This window comes from Trachurus trachurus, assembly GCF_905171665.1.
Source record: "Trachurus trachurus genome assembly, chromosome: 4".
Lineage (NCBI taxonomy): Eukaryota > Metazoa > Chordata > Actinopteri > Carangiformes > Carangidae > Trachurus > Trachurus trachurus.
The window spans coordinates 11,241,456-11,269,280 of record NC_139898.1 but is presented as its reverse complement, the minus strand read 5'-3'; the positions used below and the strand labels follow the sequence as shown (position 1 = coordinate 11,269,280).

The window sequence follows — 27,825 nt, the reverse complement described above, 5'->3', positions numbered from 1 at the left end:
TATAGAAAAGATAAAAACATAATGAAAGTGTCCCTGGTTACAGCCTTCGTGTTTCGGCACAAAAGCCTTCCTCAGGGTGTAACCCTCAGCACACTGATGCTCCTTATATATAGGAGGACATTGGAAACATGGGAAATAACAGATCATGACAATAGATGGTTCCACCTATGACAATGATATTCAGAAAAATAGAAAGCTTCAGTTTGTAACTTTTTTTTTCTATTATTGAGATATGGTGTTTCTTCTTTTCTTTTTCTATTTTTCTGAATGTCATAGTTTAACAATTGGTGGAGCCATCTATTGGCCATGATCTGTTATTTCCCATGTTTCCATTGTCCTCTTTTATCTTTTCTATATTAAAATAGCCATTTTTGGATAAAGGCATTTTACACATTTAAAGAAGAGTATAGCTAAATATTTTGAAAAGCAAAAAATAATCCTTGTTTTAAGCTTTGGATGAAGTAGTATCACATCTTGACACTATCCGTATATGGTCGTGTTAAATGCAAATCAACTTCCTTTGCTAGGAACTTGTTTTGAATTTTTGTTTTAACCACTGCCGTGATATTATTGACTGGTCTGTAGTGTTATGCCAGTCTAAATTATGCTCATGAATTAGTCTAGTTTAGTCTAGTTTTACAAACTTAAAGGCTATGTCAGACCATTGTTTGTAGGGTAACAGTTTTGGTTAACCTTTTCACCAGTGGTGTAGTGGGGATTTTTTTACTGGGTTAACACCATCGAAATACCAAATCTGTGACGTCATTGAAATAAATATGTGACGTCATTAAAATACCATCCACTGCCACAGAGAGTTTAGTGTCACTGAACAAGACTGTAATGTTTAATTGTTATCCAGCCTAATGTCACAATCATTCACTCCAAAGTGTTGAAAGTCCAAGCCAAAGTGTTATCATCTCTAGACAAACAACTTTTAGACCAGACTTAGTAGGCCTACCTAATCATGACACATGATGCATTAAACTCACACAGAATTTAAACAAATCTGCATCCAGTGGACTTTGTACTTTGCTACACCTCTGCCTGGCCATGTGCATTTGTTTACAATGAAGCCGTCAAAAAATCAGTACATCGCCATGTGCATTTGTTTACAACGAAGCCGTCAAAAAAATCAATAGATGGAGTGGTGGATATATTTGTGTAGTCATAAACAAAATAATGCAGATTACGGAGCAGGTGGAAGACAGAGAGCCTCCGTTCTCACTCATAACAAGTCACAAGTCATGTAGTTAACAATCACAATTAGTCCAGAGCTTTTTAATTAAGGTAAAAATGTAGCAGAGCCACGGGATAATCCAGTTTAGTTCCTCTCAAAAAAAAAAAAGACTGGGGGGACGCCGCACCCTCGCGTCCAACGACCACTACACCACTGCTTTTCACTGGCCAGTAGCAGCGAACAACAGCGCTTCATGATCTGTGGTTTGCTAACACTGTTGTGACGGAAATGAGAACGTTTTTCTTTTTATTGTTAAGCTCTTTGCTCAATTTCCCATGTGAAATGTTCTTGTAACTGTTGAGTTCTTTCAAAGGACAAAGATTTTCTGCCTTGATAGCAGAGCCCTGCAGTTGGATGTGGTTCCTTGGTCGCCTATTTCTAAGTCTTAATTTACATGGAACTCATTGTACCATGGTGCATTGTATGAGTACAAATGGTATAAACCACAGTCAAAGTCTATCTTTGTGGAAACAGATCCCCAGGCAAGAGAAACGATATCTTTACTGAGAAGATGCTATGAGAACATGTACAACTTTTTAGTCGACAAGTCTCAGTGCAGTTTAAATCTGTTATTTTTCTCACCACAATAGATTCCATCAAAGATTATTTGCTCTACCTCCTTTATTGATATCATTTTATAATTTCCATTAACTATACATATTTTTATTACTCTTCAAAGCTTTTAATTGCAATCTCTCTCACTCTTTTATTTTTGCCATGGTATTTCATGATTTTTTTTAAATATTTATTTTGAATTTTCAAAAACTCTTTTATTTCAGTGAAATAAAATAGTAGTAGTAAGAATAATTTGCTGCAAACATAAATGTCAGTTTGACGAAATTACCTTTGCTATGTGCATGAATATTCATTCTTTTTGGGTCTAGGCAAATGCGCATAGAACGGACATATGAGCAAATGCCAACAACCAGTTAAAGGGTCGCTCCCTCCAGAGATTTGTGGCCCATTTTATCTGCTTTAGTGGCCCATTATGGCTGCCTAATATCACAGTGTAAATCAGAAAGGTAATTTTCCACCAGTGACTGGGCAGGACAGGTACAGTAGCAAATTATTGCTCTGAGTGGAAAGGAGGGCAGGTGAGGAGGACAGATGTAAGGGCGAGGCAAGGGCACAATGAAAGGTCTTCTCTGCAGAGCAGCAATTTCAAATAGGATTGGGACAGAAACAGCTGACTGCAGGGGGATGGGCTCCCATTTAAATATTAAAAGGATATAATGTGTTTGGAGATTGCTGGGGCTGAGAGAGGACTGGTAGAGTGGAGAAGACCAACAAAGAAGGAAAGAAAGAAAATAATGATCATTTAAATGTTCATGAAAAATAGGTAAGTAATGTGATAGAAATCATTGATTCTATTTCATCCCAGGTTGTTTCCTAGCCAAGGGGCTCTGATGGCACTGGTAGGTTTGGTAATTGTAGGTATGCATTTTTATTTTTATTTTACCAAGTTCAATCACTCCTCAATATCCATCTGATGTGTGTGTAAAAAAAAACAAATAACGACCCTGCTCTGTTAAAGCAGATATCAGCTTCACGGCCGTTTCGGCTAATGCTGCGTTCAAGGCAGGCTTTTGAAACCGTAAGTTACAGCTTCAAGTCACAACTACGACTTGGTAGCGTTCCAGGTAACCCGTAGCTCGTGTTTTTACCATCCTGTTGTCTGTGAAAGTTCCCTATAACGGCCACTCGTAACTTCCGACCCGTGAACTCGTACCAGATCGAACTGGTATGACTTCACAGGAAGGAAAAACACAAAGTACGAGTTTCTTTGAACGCACCATGAGTTAGCAGCCCCCGCCCTTGTCAGGCATCAATTGGTCCTCGTGCTACGTCACCACATTCACGCGCATCCCTTGGCTGCACACACAGCCCTTCATGCCGTTCTCTCTCCTCATTGGATAACACTTGTATCCCACAAGGAAAATTTTCTCCTCGGGTTACAGCAGAGCAGAGTGACGGAGAGACTCGTGTTTAGGCTGAAATACTTCATGTAAGTGATTGCTGACGGAAAATAGGACTATTTAGGACTTATATTAACAAAAACATTCCACTGATATCTGCTTTAATAGAAAATAAACAACGTATATTACACCGAGATGCGCATCACCATTCCAGCTATTTAGAACCAGAGGGCGTACGGGCTCTGCGACAGGACAAGTGACAGAAACAGAGAATGAGGGAGATGGGTGAAAGAGGGCAGTGACAATGATAGACAGTAAATCTGGCAAATTTCTGCACATGCTACTGAATCATGCTTTCTGTTGCTCTGACTGTGGAGTTTTGAGTAGGGCTGAATGGGAGATTGCAGGTTAGGGGATTTTCATTGTCATGGTTACAATAATAACTACACAGATACGTTTGTGATACAATCGTGGGTGAAAGCAACAATGTTGACTATTGGTTTCATACAGGAAAAGTGACGGTGGTGTTTTGTTGATTTATCCATCCACTGTGACCTTATTACAGCCACTAGAGGTCACCTTTAGTTCATAATGAGCTTCTTTCACAGACGACCTTTGAGCATGCTTTTGTAAAGAAAGACAGTTTCGACACTTCACATTCAATATTGATTGATTGAGAACAATATTTTCCATCGTCCCAAACGGGCACTTCACAGGTGATAGTAACTGCTTTATCTAGTAACATCACGCTGCATTTCTGTAACATTACACATCTGACACAATTGCAGCTTATGCTACACCTATAATAATATGACAAAGGAACAGGTTATTCTTTTTCACAAATCAACACTTCGATGAGTATCTGCTATTTTAAGTTCAGTATCTTGCCTGAGCATACTTGCATACTGTAGGAGCTGTGGATCAAACCAGCAACCTTGAATTGTGGATGACCTGCTCCACATCCTGAGCGGCAATGGCCTGAGAAAATAATCTTAGCGGCCAGCCATGACCATCTACAGATATTTGTTGAACAGTTTTGAGTTAAAGAAAAAAAAAATTGTTGGACATTTTGGGATTATGCTTGTTTGCCTTTTTTGGAGCAGTATATCTCTGGGGTCTGCATTGGTTTCCTGGCAACTGCCCTCTTGGTTAGGTTTGCTAACAAAGAAATTCTGGCAAACCATTCAACACCCGAGAAGGGGGAAGCAGTGCTCTGCCAACAGTGAGGACTGTAGCCTCAACACATGGGGCAGCTGCTCTACCAACTGAGCTAAACACCACCCCATAGTATCATATTATTAATTGTACAAACCTGGATTCCTCCTTCCTTTCAGGTATCCCACAACGTTGTAGATTTTCTTGTGGGATAGCTGGTTTCCAACAATGAGCGTAATCTTCTTTCGTTCTACAAAAATAGAAGGAAACAAACTTTAAGATGTGCTGCAGTGGGAAAACACCTTTCTGAAATAACTGTTTCATAATATTTCAGAAATAATTATGCATGATTTTTTTGCAAATTAAAGTAAGTTCAGAACAACTGAATCAGAAATGATTGCCACAATGAATGTCAAATATTCTATCTGAGAAATCTTGTTTTCAAACCGCCGCTCTGCTGCATAAACTTAAGGCAACTGTGCTTTTTTGAAAATCTAACTGAAACCAGAGGAAAGTAGTGTTCCGTCATCCACAGTGGTTGATTGTTCAGTTTAAAAAGGCACTCTTCAATTGCAGGGTGGAGAAGTAAAACAAGCCATTTTCAATCAGCAGGTTAGCCTTAGGCGGTGTTGACTGATTGATCCTCTCTACCTACTCACTGGTGCAAACCCTTTGTAATAAATCTCTAAGTTATTTCCTACAAAGTAGGTTTATATAACACAAGTATACATTTTTTGCTGTATGATGTTCACTGGGAAAGTTCCTGAAGAGTAAAACAGTCTTTGATTGCATAGTGATTATGCAGCACGTAGGAGTGCAAGAAGTTTTTTTTTTTTTTTTTTAAATAAATAAAATGTATTGACAGAGAACATTTTGCAGGTAGCAATACACACACTATACACATAAGAAATACACACCAATGCATTGAATAAACCTGTGCAACCACAGAGATGGACACAGAGGAAATCAGAAATGAGGGTTAAGATTCCATTGGAGATGTTTGCTGTAATATTGTGTCATTGTGACTAAGGTTCAACCGCACTTTTCAATCAGCCTGTCCTGACATGCTGCAAGCAACATCACTCTGTCCAGCGATGTCGCCCAACCCTGAAAAACTTGCTAACTCTGTCTCTATCTGGACGACATTTTGCGGCGGTGTCCCACCCCTAAACACTTCTTATTGGTTGAAAAGTACACGCTGCTTCCTGTTAAAAAATACTCCAAGATGTGAAAAATGGCGACCAGGAAATGCCAGGAATCTAAAAATAGCGCCAGAAGTTTGTTTATGTCCCTCGATAATTTGATTGGTTTGGATTCTGAACCAATAGAATATAGTACTTGCGACAAAATTGTCACGCTGCATATCAGGACACCTTCGCTCGCTCGCTGTATGTCAGGATGGGGCGTAATAAAGATAGGGGCTCAGGTTCAACAAGTGTCATGCAGGAGGAGGTCACTGGATAATTCAAGAATGTATCCGCTGGGGACCATGAATTATGGTACCTAACATGTAACAATAACAGTAACAGAATTATCACTTGCCTCAGGTGATCTGATCAGAATTGGTCAGGTCTACTGTAAGTTCAGGTGAGGACACACCCAAGACAAAATGAAGACACAATTCCAATCCCTCAGACTGCAAACAAACCAATCAACCACCAACTCAACTGACATCCTCTGCGGTAATTAGACCCAATACATTATAATGAATCGAAAGTATTATCATTTTAAACAGTGAATACCTTCTTTCATTGTAGATCTGTGTGCAGCAGCGTGATTCAATCAGCTCCTCCATGCCTCGCTCTCTTTCACACACAAACACATTGACAGCAGACCTGTCTTTCGTAGCCCAATTAGCTGAGGACGATAACATGCATGTTTATCTGCATATACACAGCTGGGAAGTGAGATCCAATGACAAGCTGCCTATCCAGATTGGAATCACTATTGAATCATGTGTTGTGTGAGAGTGTTTTGGTTGCTCTCCCTTCCTGCCTAAGACTGGTGCTGTTCACCTGTCCTGGTTTTCTCTTGTCTTGGCTTGTTTTTGAGTGGGAGGTGGATGCTGATTGGAGCGGGGTCCGTTTAAAATGGCAACTATCTTTGCCAACTTCATTTTGGCTCCCAACTCCCAAGATGTAGTTGTTGCAGGCGTGGTGTGTAAACTAGTGTAGATTATCAGTGTGATTGATTGTTCAAATGTTGTGTAGACTTTCTTTTCTCCTGTATTTTATTTTACATATTTTTTTTTTTTTAAGTTTATTTCCACTTTTCATTTCGGTAAGATGGCAAAACTGATTAGGATTGTTGTTTGTCATTTGAGCACAGGTCATCCTGATGCTGATTTCCTGCCGCAAATAAGATTCCTCTGTGGGACACCGTGGCACACAACATCCTTGGGAGTGGAGAAAAGGTGTAGTCACTCATTTATCTTATGCTTAGGTTTCTCCCATGTTGGTCTTAACAAGATGCATGTGGAGACAGGGGTTAATACATGTCTGAACAGGGCCTTGGTCTTATCCAATATAATTTCAGTCCATCTGCTGTCCAACCGTAGTTTACAGATGTTTCTGTCATTTGAACGCTGAAGTTTTTGGAAGAGAGGTGAATATAATGATTTGATTGAGCTGAAAGTTGGTGAAAAAAAAAAAGATCTGCAATGTACTATGTATGCTAATCGGTTGATGTGGTTGCCAGTCGGAGTGATATTACAATAATTACAGGCTCTGTTTGTGTTTGTGTCTGTCCAGATCAAACCGTCCCCACCTCTACGATCATCTGTGTTTGTGATTTCTCTGCATCACGCCAATTAGAGAACACTGGTGTGAGGCCTGGCTTTTTATAATAATTGTCCTACATTGTCACTTGAAAGAACAATTTGCTGAGGTCTCGCGCCGTCGCCTTACAGTACATTCAATATCACTCTGCACTAGAGCTCTCCCCCACTGAGACTCATATTTCACTGAGAACTGATTTTCATGTTGTTATAATGGGGACTTCCTTTGTCCAAAACATAATTAGGCTATGTTCATTTGAGGTGTTGAGAAGTATATTCAGAGAGAGTGTACCTTAAGTGGAGGTCAGTGAATGGTACCTCTCCTCCTCTTCTGTCTTGAATCAGTATAAGATTAGTGAACTGAATTTAAAGGTACAATATGTAAGAATGTGGCCAAAATTGTTGATGCAGTCAAATTCAAAACACAGCAGCGCGTTGTCCCCCCTCCGCTACCCACCAGACTCCAGGTTGCCAGACAGCGACACGCTAACCTGCTCTGCGAGGTTTTCATCAACAACCTCACTGTTTTATTGCTCTGACTCACAGTAACTACGAGCGGAGTTCACGTCACTCAGGTGATCTGCAAGTTATCGTTACATTACCGATCCAACGCTGTGTGTCTGTGTGTGCAGCGCTGACACACACTGACACAGACACGCACACACAGACACAAACACACACACACTGTAACCCCGCATCTTCCGGAGCCTACGTGTTCTTCACGCCGTAGATGAGCCAACATATGACCGCAGAATAAGCAACACGAGCCACTCCGTTTCTAACTTTCACTTTTCACTTTGTAATTCCTCGCTTTAGCTTTAGCAGCAGCTCAAACTAACTAGGCTATATGCTAATGCTCACAACAGCAAGCTGTGTATCAAACGGCAGAGTGACAAGCCACTTATTTCTGCCGTGTGATATCAAGGAAATATGACTATAATAACCGATAATAGAAAACAATCATTTTTTTGGCCATCTCGTTTTATCTCCCAGCCATAGTTGCAGCTCAGTGGAAGCTAACTGGCAACCCGGAGGCTGAAAGGCTGGGTGGCGACACGTGCCAACCATAGAAATTCAAAACATAAACACGATTTGCGGTCTGCAAAAAAAAAATGTATGTGAATATTTTGGCTGTAGGATTGTTGTTGGTGAGTTCAGTATGTTATATGAACATTATTCCTGAGTCTCTCTGACATATTAGGATGATTTTACAGCCAGTTGCTTTAGATTTCTTACATATTGTACCTTTAACGCTTTACTCTAATTGTTTTCAACATTGTTTCACTGGGAAAAGACTTGAATAATTGAGGCAATATCCTGGATGTGAGTATCTGAAATTCAAATTTGCTCTCACAAAGACAGCAGAAGAACACACACACACACACACACACACACACACACACACACACACACACACACACACACACACACACACACACACACACACACACACACACACACACACACACACACTGTACAGTGCCATAGGATGCATCTGACAGCAGAGTCACTGCCTATTGTGTCTGCCAGCTCTGCTTCCTTGCTGGACAGCTGAAAGCTCTTGGGGGGTTGATGGCTGGATATCTGAGGGAAATACAGACGAGGTGCCAGTAAAGATGTGAAGCAGGCGCTCAGACTGTGTGACAGAGGTCCCCTGCCTATAGCACCACACTACAGCATGACAGCCCACTTTTCTAGCTCCGCTCCTGTCCTTCATCTCTGCCTGCCTGCTCAGCCTCTTGCTACAGTGCGATACATTATAAAAATTCACTGCTTTCTCATAGGCGCCACACAACCCATTTATCACTTCTGACATTGGCACAAATGACTTTGGCTAAAGAGCAGGGATGGAACATGTGGCCCGTTTGTGTATTCAATCTGCAGACGAACGCAGCGAGAGCGATTTGTCATAGAGTAATTCCCCTTCATGATGAATGGGTTTACAGATTGGGCTGTTTCTACAGGTAAGAGGTGACTCTGAGTTAAGTTCTGATACACGATGGAAATATTTAAAAAGGGGCTATTACTGCATACAGTTGAATTAAATGTGAAAGTCTTGTAACCTCTGTATGTATATGTTTATGAAGACATTGCATCATTTCATACATCATACATTTTGTGTTTCATTGCCATGCTCCTTCTGGCAGGGGGACTGCCAACGGAAATTAGCTATTTGGTTATAATTGGGTGCATTTACATTTTATCTTTTTAAAATGTTCATTAATACACTGTCCCTCTCGAACCAAGAAAGGACAAATTAATGGTAAGGTCTGTCCAAATTTCACCAATGTACTGGCATGTCAGCATTTAGCTCAAGGATCAAATATGAATTGAATATGTTGTTATAGCATAACCTTTGTGTATCACACAAAAGAATGTCTTCTTAAATCTCATTTTAGATTGCAGTGACACAAGAACATTTTTTGTCCCCTTAATCCCCCCTAAATTGCTCAGTGATAAATGAAAATCAAAATTAATAATTAAGTTCAATGTTGCATTTAAAAAAAAAAAAAAAGAATACATCAGATGCACTTTCATAAGACTAAAGAAATTTGATCCTGAAGATTGTATTACTGTGTAACTTGTAGGCATTACATCTTGCATTGAAAAAATCTGATTTTATCACCTAGACCATTTAAACCATAAGTGACGTCTAATGAAAAGAGATCTGTAATCATGGAGTCTAAATTCAGAAGCATATTGTGGCCATTCTCTGCAGGGTAGGGCGTTAAATGCAGAGTTGAGAGGAAAAATCAGTAAGTGAATGTAGGAAACCTGCACACAGCAATCAATAGTGGTGTAATTAAAGGGCCTGGGAGTCCTTTCTATAAAGCCATTTCAAATTGTTCTGCTTCGCTCGCCTCTCCCTCCGTGGTCTTGCGACGTAATTGCCACAGAAATTTGTTTCACTTTTGGCATTTGTTCTGAATGAGTGAGAGAGAGAGTGAAAGAGAGACAGAAAAAGAAAGAAAGAAAGCATGGGGTAAAAAAAAATTACAATAGGAAGAAACGAGACAAAGGAGGAATTCAGCCACAGTTGACTTGTTGAAGTCAAATTGTTCAGCTATGATTTTTCTACAGCCTTAATTGGTTTAAGATGAATGTGTGGGATCGCATGTGTGTGTATGTGAGGGAGAGAGTGAGAGAGAATAAGAGAAAAAGAAAAAGAAATTTGAATTGTACACTATTTTGAACTTTGGCATTCCATAGTTCATTACTAGCCTTAAATTTCTGATTTAGGATATTAAAGATTTATACTTGTATATGATTCCAATTAACCAGAACATAGCCAAAGATATGAGGATTTTTTTTTAACTGCGTTTTTAAAAACCACAAGTTCTGGTTTGGTTTTCATGGTGAGAACTAGCTCCAATTAAGTTAAGCCCCGGCAAACACTGACACTTGACAATGCGCGCTTCCAATTTTGTGCCTCAACCACAACTCCATTCGACACCTTTGGGATGAACTGGTATATCATCCACAACCATCCATCGACTCACATCGCTGCCTGAGCTTATTAATGCTGTTCTGCACTGAATGGAAGCAAATGCCTGCATTTCACCCAAATACACATTGGTCACGAAATGAGTAAAGCAAGTTTAGTTCAACTGAAGGTTCATTTTTAGGAGCCCGAAGAAACTTTGGCAACTTATTTTACTGTCAATAAGATGTATCAGAGACCATAATTAACCACAAATCAAAATTTAATAGTTGCAGACAAGCCAACTTACCCATTCACATACGTGGTGGTTTATGATGTGCAGGCAGGATAATGTGACTGTCTCACTCTTCCCCTACTGCCTGCACTCTTCCTGTCAACACGCCCAATACTCACTTCACTGGACCTCTCAAAAGCAGAAGCATTGTGGGTGTATGTGTATGTCTGCACATAAGTGTGTAAATGTGTGCTTACAATCAGTCAGCCTTGCCAGGGTAAACAGGGGCTTGCAACACGCCCTAGAGGAAGTGATGGACGAGCTTGGTAATTGTCTGGTCAACAGACAGACCACTTAGATAGAGTCAGAGCCAAAGCCCTGAGGCCTGATGGGGACAGGGTGTGTTCAGTGAATGAGTCAATTTAAAAGGGCTGAAGAGATGAGAGAAGTGGACATGCTTTCTCAGATACACACAGCAAAATACAGCAAAGCCACACTAAAGTTAGAGAGCAGAGTGCAACGGTACCTAATACTCTGAACTGCAGCTGCTGAAATAGAAAATGTGTGTTTTCCAAATACATTTGCACATGCAAAAATTAGAAAAAAAATTAAGAAAACTGAGTGGGGAAACCCAAAAATCAGTTCCCTTAAAATTACAAATATAATTGTCAGACTTATGGCAAAAAACTATTTAAAAGACAGAAAGGATGAGCCTGTTGGGGCACAATCATTATTCAATCCTCTTAATTTCAAAAGTCAAAATTGGGCATTGAACAACCAGGTCCATCACTTTTTAGTGTCCCCTGGAATTTGCAGCACAGGTGTTGTCAAGTTGAGGAAGATTTTTTTTTTAGAATTTACCTATTAACATTGGGTTTCTTACACTGCAGTGCGCTAAGCTCCCAGGGCCACTGTAACTTTCCATATCAAAGCAGTGACCTAGGATGGTGCTATATGTTGAAACATGATAACTGGTATCTTGCAGATGGATGATAGCTGGTAAGGTGCCCTATGAGTCACACTTATTTATGAATTTGTGCAGCTAGTTTGGCGTTGTTACAAGGAAAGACTTCAGCCAGAATATATGTGGAAGAAGAAAAACTATGCAGGCTAGGACAGGATCGATGATTATTGATACTATCAAAGCGATACACCTATAGAAGCAAAAGTCATTTGAAATATCAAATATACACCAGTGGGCATTCCTAGGCCAATGGGTACAAATACAACTGAATCATTTCTTTACAGACATGTACACACACAGTGCTGAGAAGAGTGACCACGTCATCTCTTTAATGTCTGGCGGTCTGCATGGAGGCCCCCTGAGCAATTAACCAATGGCCAAGCAATCCAGCCAGCCTTAATTGAATGGGAATTAAAAGAGAAAAATAAGGAGAAAAGGAATTAAAAGGAGAGAAAAAAAATGAAAGGAGGCAGACAGATGGAAACAAATGATAGTGGGATCCCAAGAGTGGTCAGAGGTGCAGCCAATCGATTGGAGACAGATTACATCTCTCTTGCACTCTCTCCCTCTGTCTTTACTTTTGTCTCTCCCTCTCTCACGCTCGTTCCCTGCCTTTGTCGAACTCATTTGAGGTAATGGAAACACTTGAAAAAAGAAGGTTCCCTTGCAGAACTACTGGATGTAAATTAAGCATGGTCTACACAGATACTTCTCCTCACAGGGGCCCTCATTTATCAAAGTTGCACAGGATCTGTGTAGATCCTGGTGTAAATATCAGTGTGCGCCAAATGTCACGTCTGATTTAAGAGAGGTGTTGCAGATTTCAGCATAAAACTGGCGTGGTGTTGATAAATCTGGTGGCTGAAAACAATCGTAATTTAATGTATTAAATGCTTACACCTAAAAAGCGAATGCTTAGACCAAAGCTTCAAAACCAAAACTTCTTACCAACAATAGCTGAAACACATTGTGACAATACTTGCCGATAACTTACACGCATTTTGCAAGATTTGGCTCACTGTCAAAACACACAAGCAAGATAAGATAAACACTTGTTGTAAAACACCTCACAGCTGTGTCAAAATGAAACTCTACAATCAAAACCTAACAATCCTTTCTAAAAAATGTCATTCTAGCGACAAAATGATACACACATGCGCCATTTTGAATCACTTTCAAATCAACAGCAACACACTGATGAACTTTACACAAAACACTTCAGTATTTGCTATTTTATCTCAAACAACATGTGAAGTTCAAAAGTAGAATTTACAATAATCAGCTGACAGGTTTTTTTCACAACAAAGTTTTTCCCCCTCTTCTTTAAAAAAAATAAATCTTACAACAAATACAGTAAGAAAGATAATACTGCACAATAACAGTGTCAGTTGTGATTACAATACAAAACAATTACAGCACATTTGTTTTACTGTAAACACAATAGAGAACCAAAAATATTCCTGTGAAATGTAAAATAGAGAATACGGTACTGTAATTTTGTTTAGGTTATGGATGGTCATGGATCCTTCTATGTGGATCTGGCCGCATTACCTCATTTACATCACAGACAATTTCAGATGGTTCCTGGCTAAAACAGGGCAAATATCACCGAACCCTACCTTGAATTGACCACACCTGAATCACTGCATACTTTTTAAATGCACTGAACACAGTTCTCTGCATAAGACACAACAATCTGACATAAAGTCACATGTTTGCCAAACACCTCAATGGTTAATTCTTACCATTTCAATCAGTAAGTAAGCACCCCCCAGTGCGACAAGCGGGGTCGGCAGGCTGCGCTGAAGATGGCTGTGGCCACGGCTGGCTGCCTGTCTGCGCTGGAACACCTCCCCCCTATCCCCCCTCCCCCAGTGCAAGTTGTTTATGAGTTCTTATGTTGTAAAGTGTGCTCATATGTGCCTATATGTTGCTGAGGTTTTTTTTCCCGGTCCCACACTGTACTCCCCCACAGAAGCATAGTCTGGGAGCTGCTTTTTTTCTCATCCCCTCTCCTCTTGTTTCTCCCCTTTTCCTCCCCCCTCTTACCGCCCAGTCATCCTGTTATATCTGTCTTATTGTATGTATTGTATGCTGTATATGTGCGGACCAGTTGATTGCTGTAATTTCGCTGTACTTCTGTATAGTGACAATAAAGGCTGATTCTGATTCTTGAGCGGTTCATTTCCTTCCTCAATCGCTCTGTTTCCAGCAGAGAAGGAGACAGAGCAGCTGATCATCACTCTGATGCTGCAGGAGATTCTACCTGGAGGAGGTTTCTGTCTGTGATGTGTAGCTATTGCTCTAACAATAACAGGTCGGTCATTGACTGTTACTGTTTACTGTTTTGTCTGTCTACGTCTTGCTTTGAATTCACCTCAGTTGCTCAAAATAAAAGTGGAGTTAAGTTTTCAACACGGGCTTGATGAACATGTGGCAGTATACTCTTGTGTACGCTGTGTCAGTAAAATCTGTTAATAGTGGTCTGACACAGCCTCTGTCCTGCATGTTATAGCCAATGCTCGTTCAAATGTGCGTACACCTGGTCAGACCTGGTGTGACATTTTTGCGTACGTCCTATGCTCACAATCAGATTGATAAATGCCGACCATTGCAGAAGATTTGGTTTGGTCGTTTAATAAATGAGCACACACACTGAAATGGTGCACTCCAAAACCAACAGTACCTCAACAATAACTGGTTTCGGTGCTTACACAAAATAATATTCCCACTATACTGCAACACCCTATCAATACCACTAAATAACCACAAAACTACCAAAAGACAGTAACCCATGATACACTTAAAGCATGAAAGATGATACAAACCAAGAAGAGGCCAAAAAAGTCATGTGAAAGATACTCAAAACATCAAAACACCTAAAAATAGAATTCCAGTACATTATATTCAAGTGATTGGATAAATAAATCACTAACACCATGGGGTTAAGGCTCATGACTGAAAACAATACCGGGGTAGGAATAGTAGGCTACATGCGTGCACAATCAGGCCCCCCTGCAATGAAGGATCAATTGTACTCGTGTCTGGGGCCACTGGTTTTTGGGGGTGCATCATTGATTGGCTGTGTCAGGCAGCATGGGTGCGTAACAGTGACAGACTGCGTGTGTGTATGTGTGACTGTTATCTGTGCAACATGGGAAACAGCAGAAAGCAGTGTTCCAGTCAGTGACCAGCTGCTTGGATTTATTGGGGAATAAATGGAAACAGACAATCCACACACACACACACACACACACACACAATGGGGCAACACGTTGGCAACAAGAGATGAGGACTACCTCACATCCACGCTCAAAAAAACAAAACAATACAACAACAAAAAATGCAGTGGAAGGAAGGACAGAGGGAGGGGGATGAGTGAGTGGAGACTTAAGTGAAAGACAGAGGAGGTGGAGCGAGGGAGAGGAGCAGAAGGTGGCAGAGTCTTGCTGTGAGGGTGCCAAGATGAGAGGGGATTTACACTCTTAAAGCAGTGATTACCCCTTAATGTTGTATAAATCTCATCTCTCTCTCTTCCAGACAGACACACATACACCCGGCCGAACCACATTCACAGTCACACCTCAATGTGCCAAGGCCAAGTTTACACTAGTGGATCAGTTCCTTAGGGGATCATGCCAAAAATTGCCAGATCTCATCAAACACATGGCTTTATGTCAACAGTGACGACACAGCTGTTAGACTGAGGCCCTATCCACATGAAAATGTTTTTTTTATAAACGCAGCTTTTTTCATCTGGATTGGAGGTTCCGTACACACGCAAACGTATTGAAGACGGCTTAAAACAGAGATTTTTTTTAAAACTCCAGCCACAGTGATGTGGACAAGATAAGCGGGTATTTACGTATTTGTCACATCGTAAACACAGCTATTTGTTAGGTCACTATAGTGACCTAATTTGCTAAGACAAACACCGCTACAGTAGCTACGGTCTATGGACGTAACATCAACAACAATGGCCGACTACCGTTGGGTCGCTCAGACAATGCGGCTGAATCACGTCAGTTTAATCATCACCGATCGTCATATTTACTCTGACACGACTCGAATACAGTTGCAGCTAGCCATTGGCACTGTTAACAGGCTACTGTACACAGCGCTACACTGCACAACACACAACGTAATAACACTGCATGCTCTCATACCACAACCACAGGTGGAGAGAGCTCAGTGTGTGTCTACACCTGTTCTCTGGTCACAGTGCAGGGACCAGACCCACTGAGACAGTCAGACAAAGTGAGAAATGTCTATAGATCTGTTATTCATGTATCTGCTACATCACAGACACAGAGGGCCCTAGTTTGCTGGCGCAGCGCAGGTGGCGCAAGGTAGCGCAGCCGGTCTAATGCAAGTTTCGACCAGCGCAGCCGAGCGCAAAGTCAGATTGGAAGATTGGCAGATCGCGCTGCGCTGAGATAGGCGTGGCCGCGCAGCAGGGGGAGGCGTCACAGATTCTGCTTGGTGCAGTGGAAGTTTCGTCCGAAAATGTCCCGCCGAAGTTGCGCTGAAAGCTCGCCACCTCCAACCAGGTCTAGTCTCAGCGCAAGGCGAAGCGCAGCAGGTGCAGTGGAAGTTTGGCTGACTGACCTGCAGTGCACACACGTCACCAAGACCTCACAGGCAGATCTCCACAGTTCCAGACACATTTCAATGCAATAAATATCCACAATAACCACTATTTAATGCATCTAACGGAATCAACACGTGAATTTATATCTATATAGATTGTCCCGTCACATCTGACGTCAGATCAAAGCAGAGATCAAAGGCTGTCGGTGCGTAAAGGAAACTCCACCTGAATTAACACAGCAGGGACGAACTGGCACTGAAAAGCAGCTGTGGATGTCCCAAGCAGGACTGAGGGTGGATGACTGCATGTCGCTGCCGTGTTGAGATACCACTCTGCCCTTGTGATGATCGCTGTATTTATTTATTTACTTATTAATTCATAAGCACGTGCGACCGCATCACGCAGCCGTAATGAAAAACAAAACACAAATCATCATCTCTCTTAGTCCACCACCACTGCCTCGGTATCAGATAGTCAGTATATAGCCTACTACAGTATATTCAGCATCTCTATCACAGAGAAAAAAAGAGAAAAAAAGAGACGGACAGAGAGAGAGAGAGAGGAGGACAGAGAGAGAGAGAGAGAGAGAGAGAGAGAGAGAGAGAGAGAGAGAGAGAGAGAGAGAGAGCGCGTCCTTGCTGATTTCATCCACATGGTGTGTGTTTATGTTGTGATTAGTGTAGCCTACACCTCTGATCTTATACACAGGGTTTGAATAAATGTGAGTTTCTTTATTAGTTTATTAGTTGTTGTTTCTTAGATTGCGTAGGGGTTCTCAGTGTATCAGATCAATCCTGGTTAAGTATATTAGTAAACTCATTATTGGTCACTCTGAGCTCGGACCTCCGGGGAAACAGCTGTTTCCTCCGGGGAGAGGTTCGGCCTCTGGCGTCGCTGTTTCCTCCGTCCATGTCCAAGTATAAAATGACAAACTTGCAGCGCGCATCGCCCTCCGCGCAGTTAAAGGTGAGGAGAGGAGCTCCTTTGATTGGTGAAGATCTGACTCGGCTGTGTCAAACCCACTCCACGCCTTTCTCTCCTCCTCCCGCCCTGTCTCCTCCCTCTTCACCGTTTGCGCCGGTGGGAGGGACGAGGGGAGGGGCTGCGCCGGTCTAAGTCTGACTGCGCGGCCCACCAATCTTGCGAAATGGACCTGGGCCACGCCCCGTTGGCGTGGCGAAGCTGCGCTGATCACAGACTTCACCTGGTCGACGAAACTAGGGCCCAGAGAGTGCGTGTGTGTGTATGCCCCGGAATATTTTATGCCCACACCCCCTTCTGCAGCCGGGTCTGATGCTTGATGCCCGATGCCCGGCTACAGCGGCTCACAAAACCTTTGTGAGGCCAGGCAAGGCAATTTTACTTGTATAGCCCGTTTTTTACAAACAGTTTGTCTCAAAGGGCTTTACATGGCATCATAACAACATCCTCTGCCCTTAGACCCTCACATCGACTGAGGAAAAACTCCATGGAAAAACCCTTTTGACAGGATCGGATAAACCTCAGGGTGAGCAACAGAGGAGGGATCCCTCACCCAGATCTCGCCTTTCATCCTTTTTTTTTTCTTCCACCCATCACCCCCCCCATGTCCCCTAGGGGGCTCTGTAAAATATACCTGTAATCTCATTACATATTTTTTCTGTCAGTAACAGATTACAGTTACCTCTTTTTGTATCCTAATTATGTAACGTTGTTACAGCACTACATGTAATCCGTCCCCAAGCCTGTCAATACGGGAAGACTAAACTAAAATTATCCAGGTAAGGAAATAGTTGTCAATATTTTATTTTTCCATTTGGTTGAACCAGCCCTTTGAAATAATTCCTTCCTTCCTTCTCTGTCTATAAAGTAGTATTTCTGAAAACATTTCCACTCCTCACTTATCTTCTATTAATGTCTTCTGGGCAAAGAAAATTAAACTCTGAACATATGTTTCTCTTCTTTTCTTTTCCTTTTTATTTCATTTAGGCTGCTCAACAGGAGAGAAACCTTTAACGGTAAAGACTGCTGCCTAGCTGATTTCTGTCCTTCTTCATAGAAGGAGTGCTTCTAATGCAGTGTGATTTTTTCACAAGTAATTTATGACCTTGTTATCTTTAAGCAGGTAATCTCCTGCTCCAATCCCTTCATTTTTGTGTCCTTGGCTTCACGGAGGAATGTGGAAACAACTATCAAGAATAATCATAAGAAAGCATCTCTATTATTTTATCTATTCATCCTCCTGTTCTGTGATAGAAGGTCTCAGTGGCTCCTACCGTAAAAGCTTGTCACTGTATTTCTACTCTCACCTCATTCACAATAGGTTAATTAACAACCGGATCTCATTTATGATGACCTAACCAAGAGGCTCATCCAAGAGTCAAGTCACATTTGGAGGCAATCAAAACTGTACAGCAATAAAAAATTGTTCAAGTAATCAAACAGCAGAAAATAACAAAAACAGGGACAGTATACAACTACAATAAAAATAGGAATGTAATAAATGAAGGGTTAGAGATCAGGTCTATAACGTTTCTATGACTGCTAATCTTTCTGGAGGCTTTTTTAGGCTGCACTATAGGAGAGACATGAAACAATAAAGTGAGAGAAACATTGTACACGAGTCACTGACCAGCCTGCTGGGAGACAGGTACAACTGCCTATAACATACAATATAGATATGTCATCTCGGCATGCCTTCTTACTTTTATTCCTACCTTTTCTTTATCTACACTGAGGGTCAACCAATATGAGCTTTTGAACCTCAATACCAAAATACCTATTTTGCCTGCGGGTTGGGCGTTGCACCTCTGAACCGGGCTCTTTAAACACTGATGTGCAGTTGAGTGAGTGAGGAGCAGAGGAAGAAGTGAGAGCTGTTTGTCATGGTGTTGTTTTGGCGTAGTTACGCCCGACAGTAGCTAACTATTACGGTTCCCATAAAAAGGTTTGCAATAAACTCCTCGTCATCCTTTTAACGTCCAGTCAGACGCTACAATAAAAAACATTAAAACCACCCACAAACCATTCATAGAACCATCTCCCTCCTTATTCCTCAGCCTCTATAATGAGGCTTGAATGCCTTTTTGTTTTCTTTTTTTCCTGCTTTCCTCCTTATGCGCCCAAAACTAATTTTTGGCGTCATTGCGTAACCTGATGATTGACGTCCGTCGATCGCATTTTTCCCCTTGTTTCTTTTTTCTCAGATTAAAAAGCCTCCAAAACAGGCAAGCTATGATATTAATACACCTGATTAAGCACAATTCAAATTTGATATTACTTTATTAGTTTATTTACAGATTTTGAATGACCGGTTCCGTTCGGCGGTCAAATTAAGCCCTACCCCAGTGGGTGCTCAACGTGTTCAGTGGGTGCTCGAGCACCGGAGCACCCATGGGATCGGTGCCTATGGCTACGAGCCACTACTGTGTGGCTTGGAAAGTAGAAAAGCTTCTGAAGCAGCATTTAGATGCTAAAGTAGCACTAAAGATTAATCTGAGGATAATCATGTCACCACCACAACAGTAATTGCTACATGTATCCTATCACTTAGTATAGATTGTCAACAAGTCATCTGATCAAAAAACAAAGTAAGCAGGTAAGTTTAAAGTATGAACCAAAAATGTTCAAAATCAGTCCACAACTATTATGGTTAAGGTTTGGCTAGCCTAAACCTTTAGTTTAAACTAAAGGGTGCCCTAAGCTTGACAATTTGTCATCATGGTTAAAATCATAGCTTTTTGGTTCATGGTAGGGAGGGAATGGCTGTGAGAGGGAAATTACATGAGCATTGGTCTCCTACGTTTTCTTTAATGTTTTGTTGACTCTATCACAACCTACAATATAAAGATGCTGATTTTAGACATTCAGAAATGTCCAAAATACAGAAGACAAAGCCATCCTGAAGGTGATCTACTTGCAAAGTTATATGGATGAATTTCAAATTTAAGCAGCTCAGGGCTCAAAAAAGTATTCATCCATCTCCTGAGCTGTCACAGATAACACAGAGCCCATTTCATCTCCTGATTCATCATCATCCACAGTTCTGTGGGTTTGGCCAAGTGTATTCTCTTTCCCACAATTCAGTTATGATGCTGAATTCGAGCTTGAGTGTGCAAGTGCTGAACATGGCAAAGATGCAACTGACTAAACAGGCCAAAAGAAGCAAGACTGCCCAAAACTGAAGCCATCCGCAGCCTCAAATCCCTCTACTGTAAACAAGGAATCCCAGTTTCCTGTGCCTGCCATGGCAATTACTATCCATCAACACTGCCTTAACTCTATGCGGTGGTCATCCCACACGAATGGTGAAGGTGGCATCTGAATCTCAATGCCTGACAAAAGACTTTGCCTGACTGAACAGCATACAGTCATATACACAGCTGGTTCAGTCATTAATCACTTCCTTGACTAAGTCATATCCCACAATTGACTTTGCATTGGTCTTGTGTCTGATAATTTAGGTGTCTACATTGGAAACAACTACAAACACCTGAGTCCTTTGTCACATTTTTTTGTTTTACAGCCGGTGGACAGATGATGATATAATCAAGTCTGTTATCATGGCTACACAATTAATGTTTTACCTTTTAAAAGGGGGTTACAATGGGAGGTTCAGAATGCAAAATTGAATATCATAATCTGGATTGGGCCAGAATGCAAGAAATAAAGTCATGAAACTGCCATCAGCTGAACAAAGGTTTGTTTTCTCTTAACTCAGAGGAATTGTATTTGTGAGAATAAAGGTAGGCTAAAACACAGGCTGTGTCAGGTGGATTTAATTGGGTAAATAAAGGGTGACAAATGGTGAAAACAAGAGCCAGTTAGTGATGGGAAGGAAAAGAGGTAGGTAGGTAAAAAAAAAAAAAAAAAAAAAAAGATGAAAGGATTTTTGGTGCATAGAAAAACTTATTTTCATTCACTAAAGAAAAGAAAAGCAATCCAGACATTCCTCTCCCCTACATATACTTTTTTTTTGCAGGTGTTTTATTTGAAGTTTTGATATCTGTAAGAACAGATATTTGCAGTTTTAAGGACAAAAGTGCATCTCAGTGTAGTTTTACATCTCTCAGTATTTACTTTGGAGTTTTGGCAACATCAGGTGTTACTGGCAGACCATTGTCCAACTAAGGCCAACCACAGGTAACATATTGTAGCATGCTGCTTGATTAAACTCACCAGTAATGAAAATGGCCAGTCTGCACTGGATTGAAGTGTAAAGACTTGTGACACACTGAAACCTTAGGTTTGGTTTCAGTGCAAACCATTGGATCGTTTAACCTGTGACTGTCCACACTGGTTAGGGTTAGCAGAATAGAGTTTATTCACCTTGGCTGCTGGACCCTCTGTGTGGACCAGTACTGTGCCACTGTGGTTCAAGGCCAGCTAGGTGAGCATGCATGACCAGAAAAAAGAAAATCAGGGACATAATGATGGAGGATGATCAGGCAGCAAGTGTGGATTTCGGGTGCACCAGGGGGAGGAACAACCCAGGACATGCAGAATATTGTATGAAACCAGTGTAGGGAAGAGAGTCAGTGCACATAGGGGATGCCTACTGACAGCGGTGTGATGCCGTTTATGGGGAAATTATGGTGGAAATGTGCTTTGCCTGGGCAACAGCTACAGAGACAAAGATGTCAAGCTCTGACTCCAGGCAGTGGATATCATCCCTTAACTGGAAGTAAACAAGTTTGCCATCCACATACACACCTGCAATAAAGCTGGTCTTACAAGCTACATCTCAGGACTTGGTTTCTTCTGTGTGAAGCCAAGTGCCATGTAGCTCCTCCTTCACCCTCACTCAATGCGGGTATCCATTTTTTTTTTTTTACTTTACACATGGATTTTTAGCCCTGAAAAACAGGGTTAACCACTGGGGAAGTTCAACAACCAGCAAGAAAATGTTACTCCTCAGAATGGGGAGAGAACTGACACCCTGATGGTATAAGGCTAGAAAGGTTTAGATCAGTGCTCCTCAAATCTTTCTAGGGCTACCAGGGTGTGACATGGTGTCTACCAAGCACATACAGTAGAGATACATTCCCTACTTGCTGTAAGAAATAACACTGTACTAATGAAACCACAATACAATAGGCTGACATGTAAAAAATAGAATAAAAGTCAATATAAAGAAAACGCAACTCACCTGTGTTGAGAGGCATGGCTAGAGGAATACAGGAGTCTCCTTGCCCTGTGGATGGAGAGGACAGTAACGTCTTGGCCAGGAAGGCGGATATTGGCTGAACCAACAGAGATGTCAGACTCCCTCCAGCCTCTTTTGATACACCAGCTGGTGGGAAATATAAAAATACAAAAAGGAGAATGGGTGAAATGAAGCGACGAGAGAAGGGGGGACATATGTATGGGAAATCTTCAGGGTTCCACTTTGGGTCCTCTGTTAGGGTTGAGGTTATGATGGCAGAAAACTGTATGCAGGAGTGTAACAAGTTATATTTATCTTTTATACTCTCATAGAATTTTTAACCCAAGTATTTTACTTTCAAGTCAAAATCATTATAGAGTACAGACAAAAGTCACATGATGAAGTTGTGATACACAATCTGAGAACACAACAAATTAAGAGAACCAAATCAGCAGTTGCAGCAGAGGTGATGAGTGCCTGTAGAAGGTTTAAAGAAGGTGCTGATTTGACCCTCAGCCTGATGAACATGGTAAGTGTCCCCAATCAAACACCTGCCATGGATGCTGGGTCTGGCTAAAGTTGAGTGCTAAAATAGTGGTAGTAAAGCATCCCATGTACAACATACTTTAGTTTGATGAATAAAACATCATCTTCTGCTTCATTAGTATTTTTACCTTTTTCTAGGATTCACACTTACTGTAGGATGACTCCAAAAAATGTCATAAAATGGATTCACAGCCTCCTATTTAATTAATTATCATTAGCCTCTTTGAGTTGGAGAGGGGTGGTTTTAGTGGAATCCAAAAAGACAGTAATCCTCTCTACAGTTGATAGTTAGATAGCAGAGATACTGTTTATCCTTCACAGGTTTACTTTACTCAGGATCAGATGTGGGCCTGTTCCACCTACTATTTCCATTTCAATTGGATTATATCTTATTCGTCTTCCTCTTGGCCCTGTCTCCCCCACCCTTAGATCCAGTAAACTGACTGAGAGAGACAACGTTAATTTTAAAAACCATTCAGCCAATATGGTGGCTGCACTTTGACTTGGTCTCATTAAGAGAATGAAATTTCCTTCTGAAGTCTCACTTTAGGGCCGAACACTTTGAGTTCATACCATTGCAATGCCACTGTTGTACATCACACAATGTATATTGTACCTGGTACATAGACATCACATGTAATGCATGTGAGTAAGTATTATAAATACAGGATTACAGTAACAACATTCAATATCAATCAATTCATTGTTGCCAAGCTCTAGTTACCACTGCTGCTGAATGTTCAACAGGGAAAGTTTTATTGTGGTGCATAACAAAAAATGTTGTGTTTAACATATATTTTTTAATTCATATGTTTTATTAGCTTCTTATGGTTATGTTTGTATAAGTGAGTATGTTCTACCTTTCACCTGGGTAGAAGACGTAACTGGAGGTAGATTTTAAAAACTCTTACTGTAAAATAACTTGCTTGGTTCAGTTTGAAGTTACTTTTTGTATCTTTTTAATCCTATAATCTAGCTGCAGTGGGAGACGGGGGAATGACATACAGCAAAGTGGCCACAGGCTGAACCAGAACCCAGGCCACTGCAAGGACCAAGCATTTATGCTACATGCTCTACCACAACAGGGGAGCAACCCTGCCTAGTTCCATTTATTTGATAGAACAGGTGTAAAGTCTGGTAGTTTGTAATGGCTCTTACAATGAAATATTTCTTGTTGTTTCCTGTTCTCTTTATGACCACAGCTAGTATACAGATTAGGAGAGTTTAAGCCACGCAAATTGACTGCCAAAGGTGTGAAGGTATGAGATCCAACGACTGCCCTTTGATATGTAGGAAGATAAGTCATTTTACAAATAGTGCATTTAATACAGAGACGTGTTTTTGAATGGCATGCAAATTCAGTCATAAAAAAAACATTCCATGTGCGGCAGGCCAACACAGTTAATTGAAAAATGACACAAAGGTTTAGTTTGGTTACCACAATTACTCACTTTCAAGAAAGAACATCTGCAACCTGCAACCCTTCCACAAAGTTTTTTTAAGCTAATTTGGTAGCTACATACGGAGCCCCTAAAGGGACATGGGAAAATTCAATTCAATTTAATTTATTTAAAAGGGACAATGTACAGTTAAAACATAAATGTTGCCATTTGATGCACTATACCAGATTATAGCTTTAAGCTAATTTGCATCTGTACAAATAAACGTTTCAGGTGTGCACAAGAAAACTTTCAGGTGCGCACAGAAGTTAGTTCATTTGTATTTTGACCTGAGACTTCATTATAAGGACATTGCTGCTTTGCTTGCAAGTCGTCATCGTTATGTTGTGTCTTTAAAACACAATTTTAAGTCATGTAGTCTGTTTCAGCACAAGGGATACACAGCTTTGGATCGTGTTGTTAATTTCATTCAAGATGCTTACGACGCACACCAATTACGCTACCGTGCTCACGTGAAAGTTAAACGTGCGCACCTGAAACTTTCACGTTCACACCTGAAACTTTCTAGTGCGTACGCGAAAGTTTCAGGTGCACACGTGAAAGTTTTGCGTGAGCACCCAAAATGTTTATTTGTTTCCCCTTGTCCATATAGAGACTCCGTAGTTACAAGATAAGCTCATAGACTTCTCACATATAAACTATATTTGCTGATTTTTCTTTTCCAATTGTCCCTTCATTCTACCATGGCCTAATATAATTTTACAAGATTATTTCAACACTGTCTCATGTTTTGTGGAAGTCTTTTTAATGCCATCTAATTGCCAGGACAGGAAATTGCTGACTTGGAAAATGAAGTGTTATGTTACGTTTTCTTGCCCTTTGTCATAATCGTACTTGATCTTCACAAACAAATAGGAGCCACAGTCAGCCATGACGAAGAAAGTCATAACTCATTACATCGGGATGCATTCTTTGTCCTCATTTCCTCAGCTAGTTGCCTCTTGTATACCCCATTAGCTTAATCATATTGTTACTTTTCTGCTTCCATTGCAGCTGATCCATACTTTGTCCAAGTTTGTGAATAATCTATATTCTAACCTTAGCTGTGAGGACAAGTTCAGCAACCCTTGAAAAATCTCTTGTGGTTTCTTTGAACCAAACTTTTAGTCAATAGTTTTCTGTGAAGGGTCTAAAGAGTGTCAGAGTGACATTCCAGCTTCACAAGACAATTCATAATTTGTGAACAAGAATGGAGACAAGGAGGAGAAGGGGAAAGTGGAAGCAGTGAAAAGAAACAAGAAGGAAAAAATGATGGCCTGAGAGGAGATGAGCTGTTAGAAGGAGGGGGAGGGTATAAGGCAGAAAGTGAATAGCAGATGAAGCGACAAGTAAGGGGAAGGTCAAAACAAGACAAGCAGAGGGGCAGCAGAGGACAAAGGAGGGAGAGGAGAGGTACAAGAAGAAGAAAGATGCAGTCCCGCGTCGGACGGCCCTGTCCTGCGTGTCATTCCCCCCTTCTCTGCCTCCCATTTCCTGTCACACTCTGAACTGTCCTATCTAATAAAGGCATGAAAAGCCAAAAAATATATACTTAAAAGATTCGACCACTGGAGTTTTCGCCCTACTGGGCGCTGGGACCCTAGAATTATCATCACCTTTCTCCCCTATACAACGGCCCTGCTCGTTGCTGCTTCTCCACATGTTTGTTGGCTACGCATGCACTTGAATAATACACAAATCTACATGCACAATGGCAAAAATACACATACACTAATCCCTCAAGGATCATTACAGCACAATAAAAACTTGTAACCGTTGAAGTTTCTCACAGTTCACACACACATACACGCATTGTTTTTTGGTCGCCTTTTGTGGACTAGAACGCTCGATGCCAAACAACAACAACAACAACAACAACAAAAATACATCAAAATACATTCACAATCTTCTAATCCTAATACTTACTTTACTACTTCTCTATACGTACATAATTGACACCGAACAAAAGATGGTAAAGAATACTTTGTATACCTGTGGATCCAAGGATACAAGAGCTGTTAGCTTGTTGCTGTTGCTCCAGATGTTTATGTTTGGCTATGCATGCGCAGAGCAGTGCAGTTACTGACTGATTCATTCATTGGTCTTGGACTTTTTATCTCAGAACCTTGAAAAAGAATCTCTGTCGTTGGCCCCAATGCTTCCGTAAAATCACAACAGGTAGAAACACAAAATATGATGAAAATATAAATACAAAATAACTGATTTAGCAAAGTACATAGATAGTTGTAACTTGTTTTGATTTTGAAATACAAGTTGAGTATTTATCTGGGAACTCATGTGGCACCCCATCACTCCAGATCTTCCTTCGTTAAAAGAGTACCCAGAATGACTGTAATTTTTTCCCCTCTGTCACCCTCATCTTCTCCCATGCACGTAAATCTTAATATGTTAAATTAATTCCCATGTACGGCTTGAAATAACAAATAAATAGTGTGCAACTTTCTGACACTCTCTGTTTACTAACAAATACTGATTGTCGGATGTAAATGATATGGACATTGAAGATGGAAACTGGCCAAGCTATTGCATTTGTTCAAGTGTGGCCTCAATACAAATACTGAGCAAGGAATTACATTGGTTGTGATCCAATAAAACAAGCACTTGTACTTTGGAGAGTAGTTTGACAAATGAGATTGTATGTAATTATTACTGTTACTGACTGTTGAGACCCATGGTGCCAAAGTCAAAAACATTAAATGCCCAAACATTCAAACTCCAAGCAAAGATGTAAATGTGCAAAAGCTGTGGGGAAATTCTACGTGATAACTGCAGATAAGTATTGATGTTTATTGTTACTAATAACCAGGGGGGAAGAGATCTTTCTACTGCAGATATTACAGTAAACTTAGTGGCCATTTGTACCTCATACAACCCCACTGAAAAAAACTGAACTATCCCTTTAAGGCTATTAGCCACATTTTGTTTACTTTATGACTGTATTTGTTTGTACGTGTATGGCAATGGAGGATTACATATTGTAGAGTTACATGGCCTTTGTAATTTAATTTAATCTTATGTATTTATTTATTTTTTCAAATTAGGTTTAGTTTAAGTTATTTGTTTATCTCTTTTAATATTAGCCTTTATATTAGATTGAGAATTATTCTTTTCACTAAGGAATTCAGAACTTAAGAGTCCATGTAAAGGCATTTACTTTTGTAGTTGCTGTATTGCACTTCCTCATTTCCATTTTAAGTTTGTGATTCTCTTCAGTTACATCAAGATATTTATTTGACAGCTTTGATTAAACAAGCAAAATACTAAGGAATGTAGTACTTGAGCTCATTGAAGCACGCACCTGCACCTTTGCCCTGGAGAAAATGGTTTCCCAAAAATGTATTTAAATCTAATGGAAATTATATGTGAAATTTGTTCAGTTTGTCAGTTCTTGTTGTGAACT

At 40.7% G+C, this 27,825-nt stretch overlaps 1 protein-coding gene across 1 annotated transcript in view; it reads right to left on the bottom strand.

Annotated features, from left to right (window-relative positions):
- naaladl2 (N-acetylated alpha-linked acidic dipeptidase like 2) overlaps window positions 1-27,825 on the bottom strand; it is a gene marked incomplete at both ends in the record, with an annotated part of 363,400 nt that overhangs the window by 186,794 nt on the left and 148,781 nt on the right. The window contains 2 exons of the mRNA XM_083970485.1: window positions 4,466-4,558; window positions 22,423-22,566. Coding sequence (XP_083826611.1) covers window positions 4,466-4,558; window positions 22,423-22,566 — 237 coding nt within the window. The remainder of the gene's footprint in view (window positions 1-4,465; window positions 4,559-22,422; window positions 22,567-27,825) is intronic.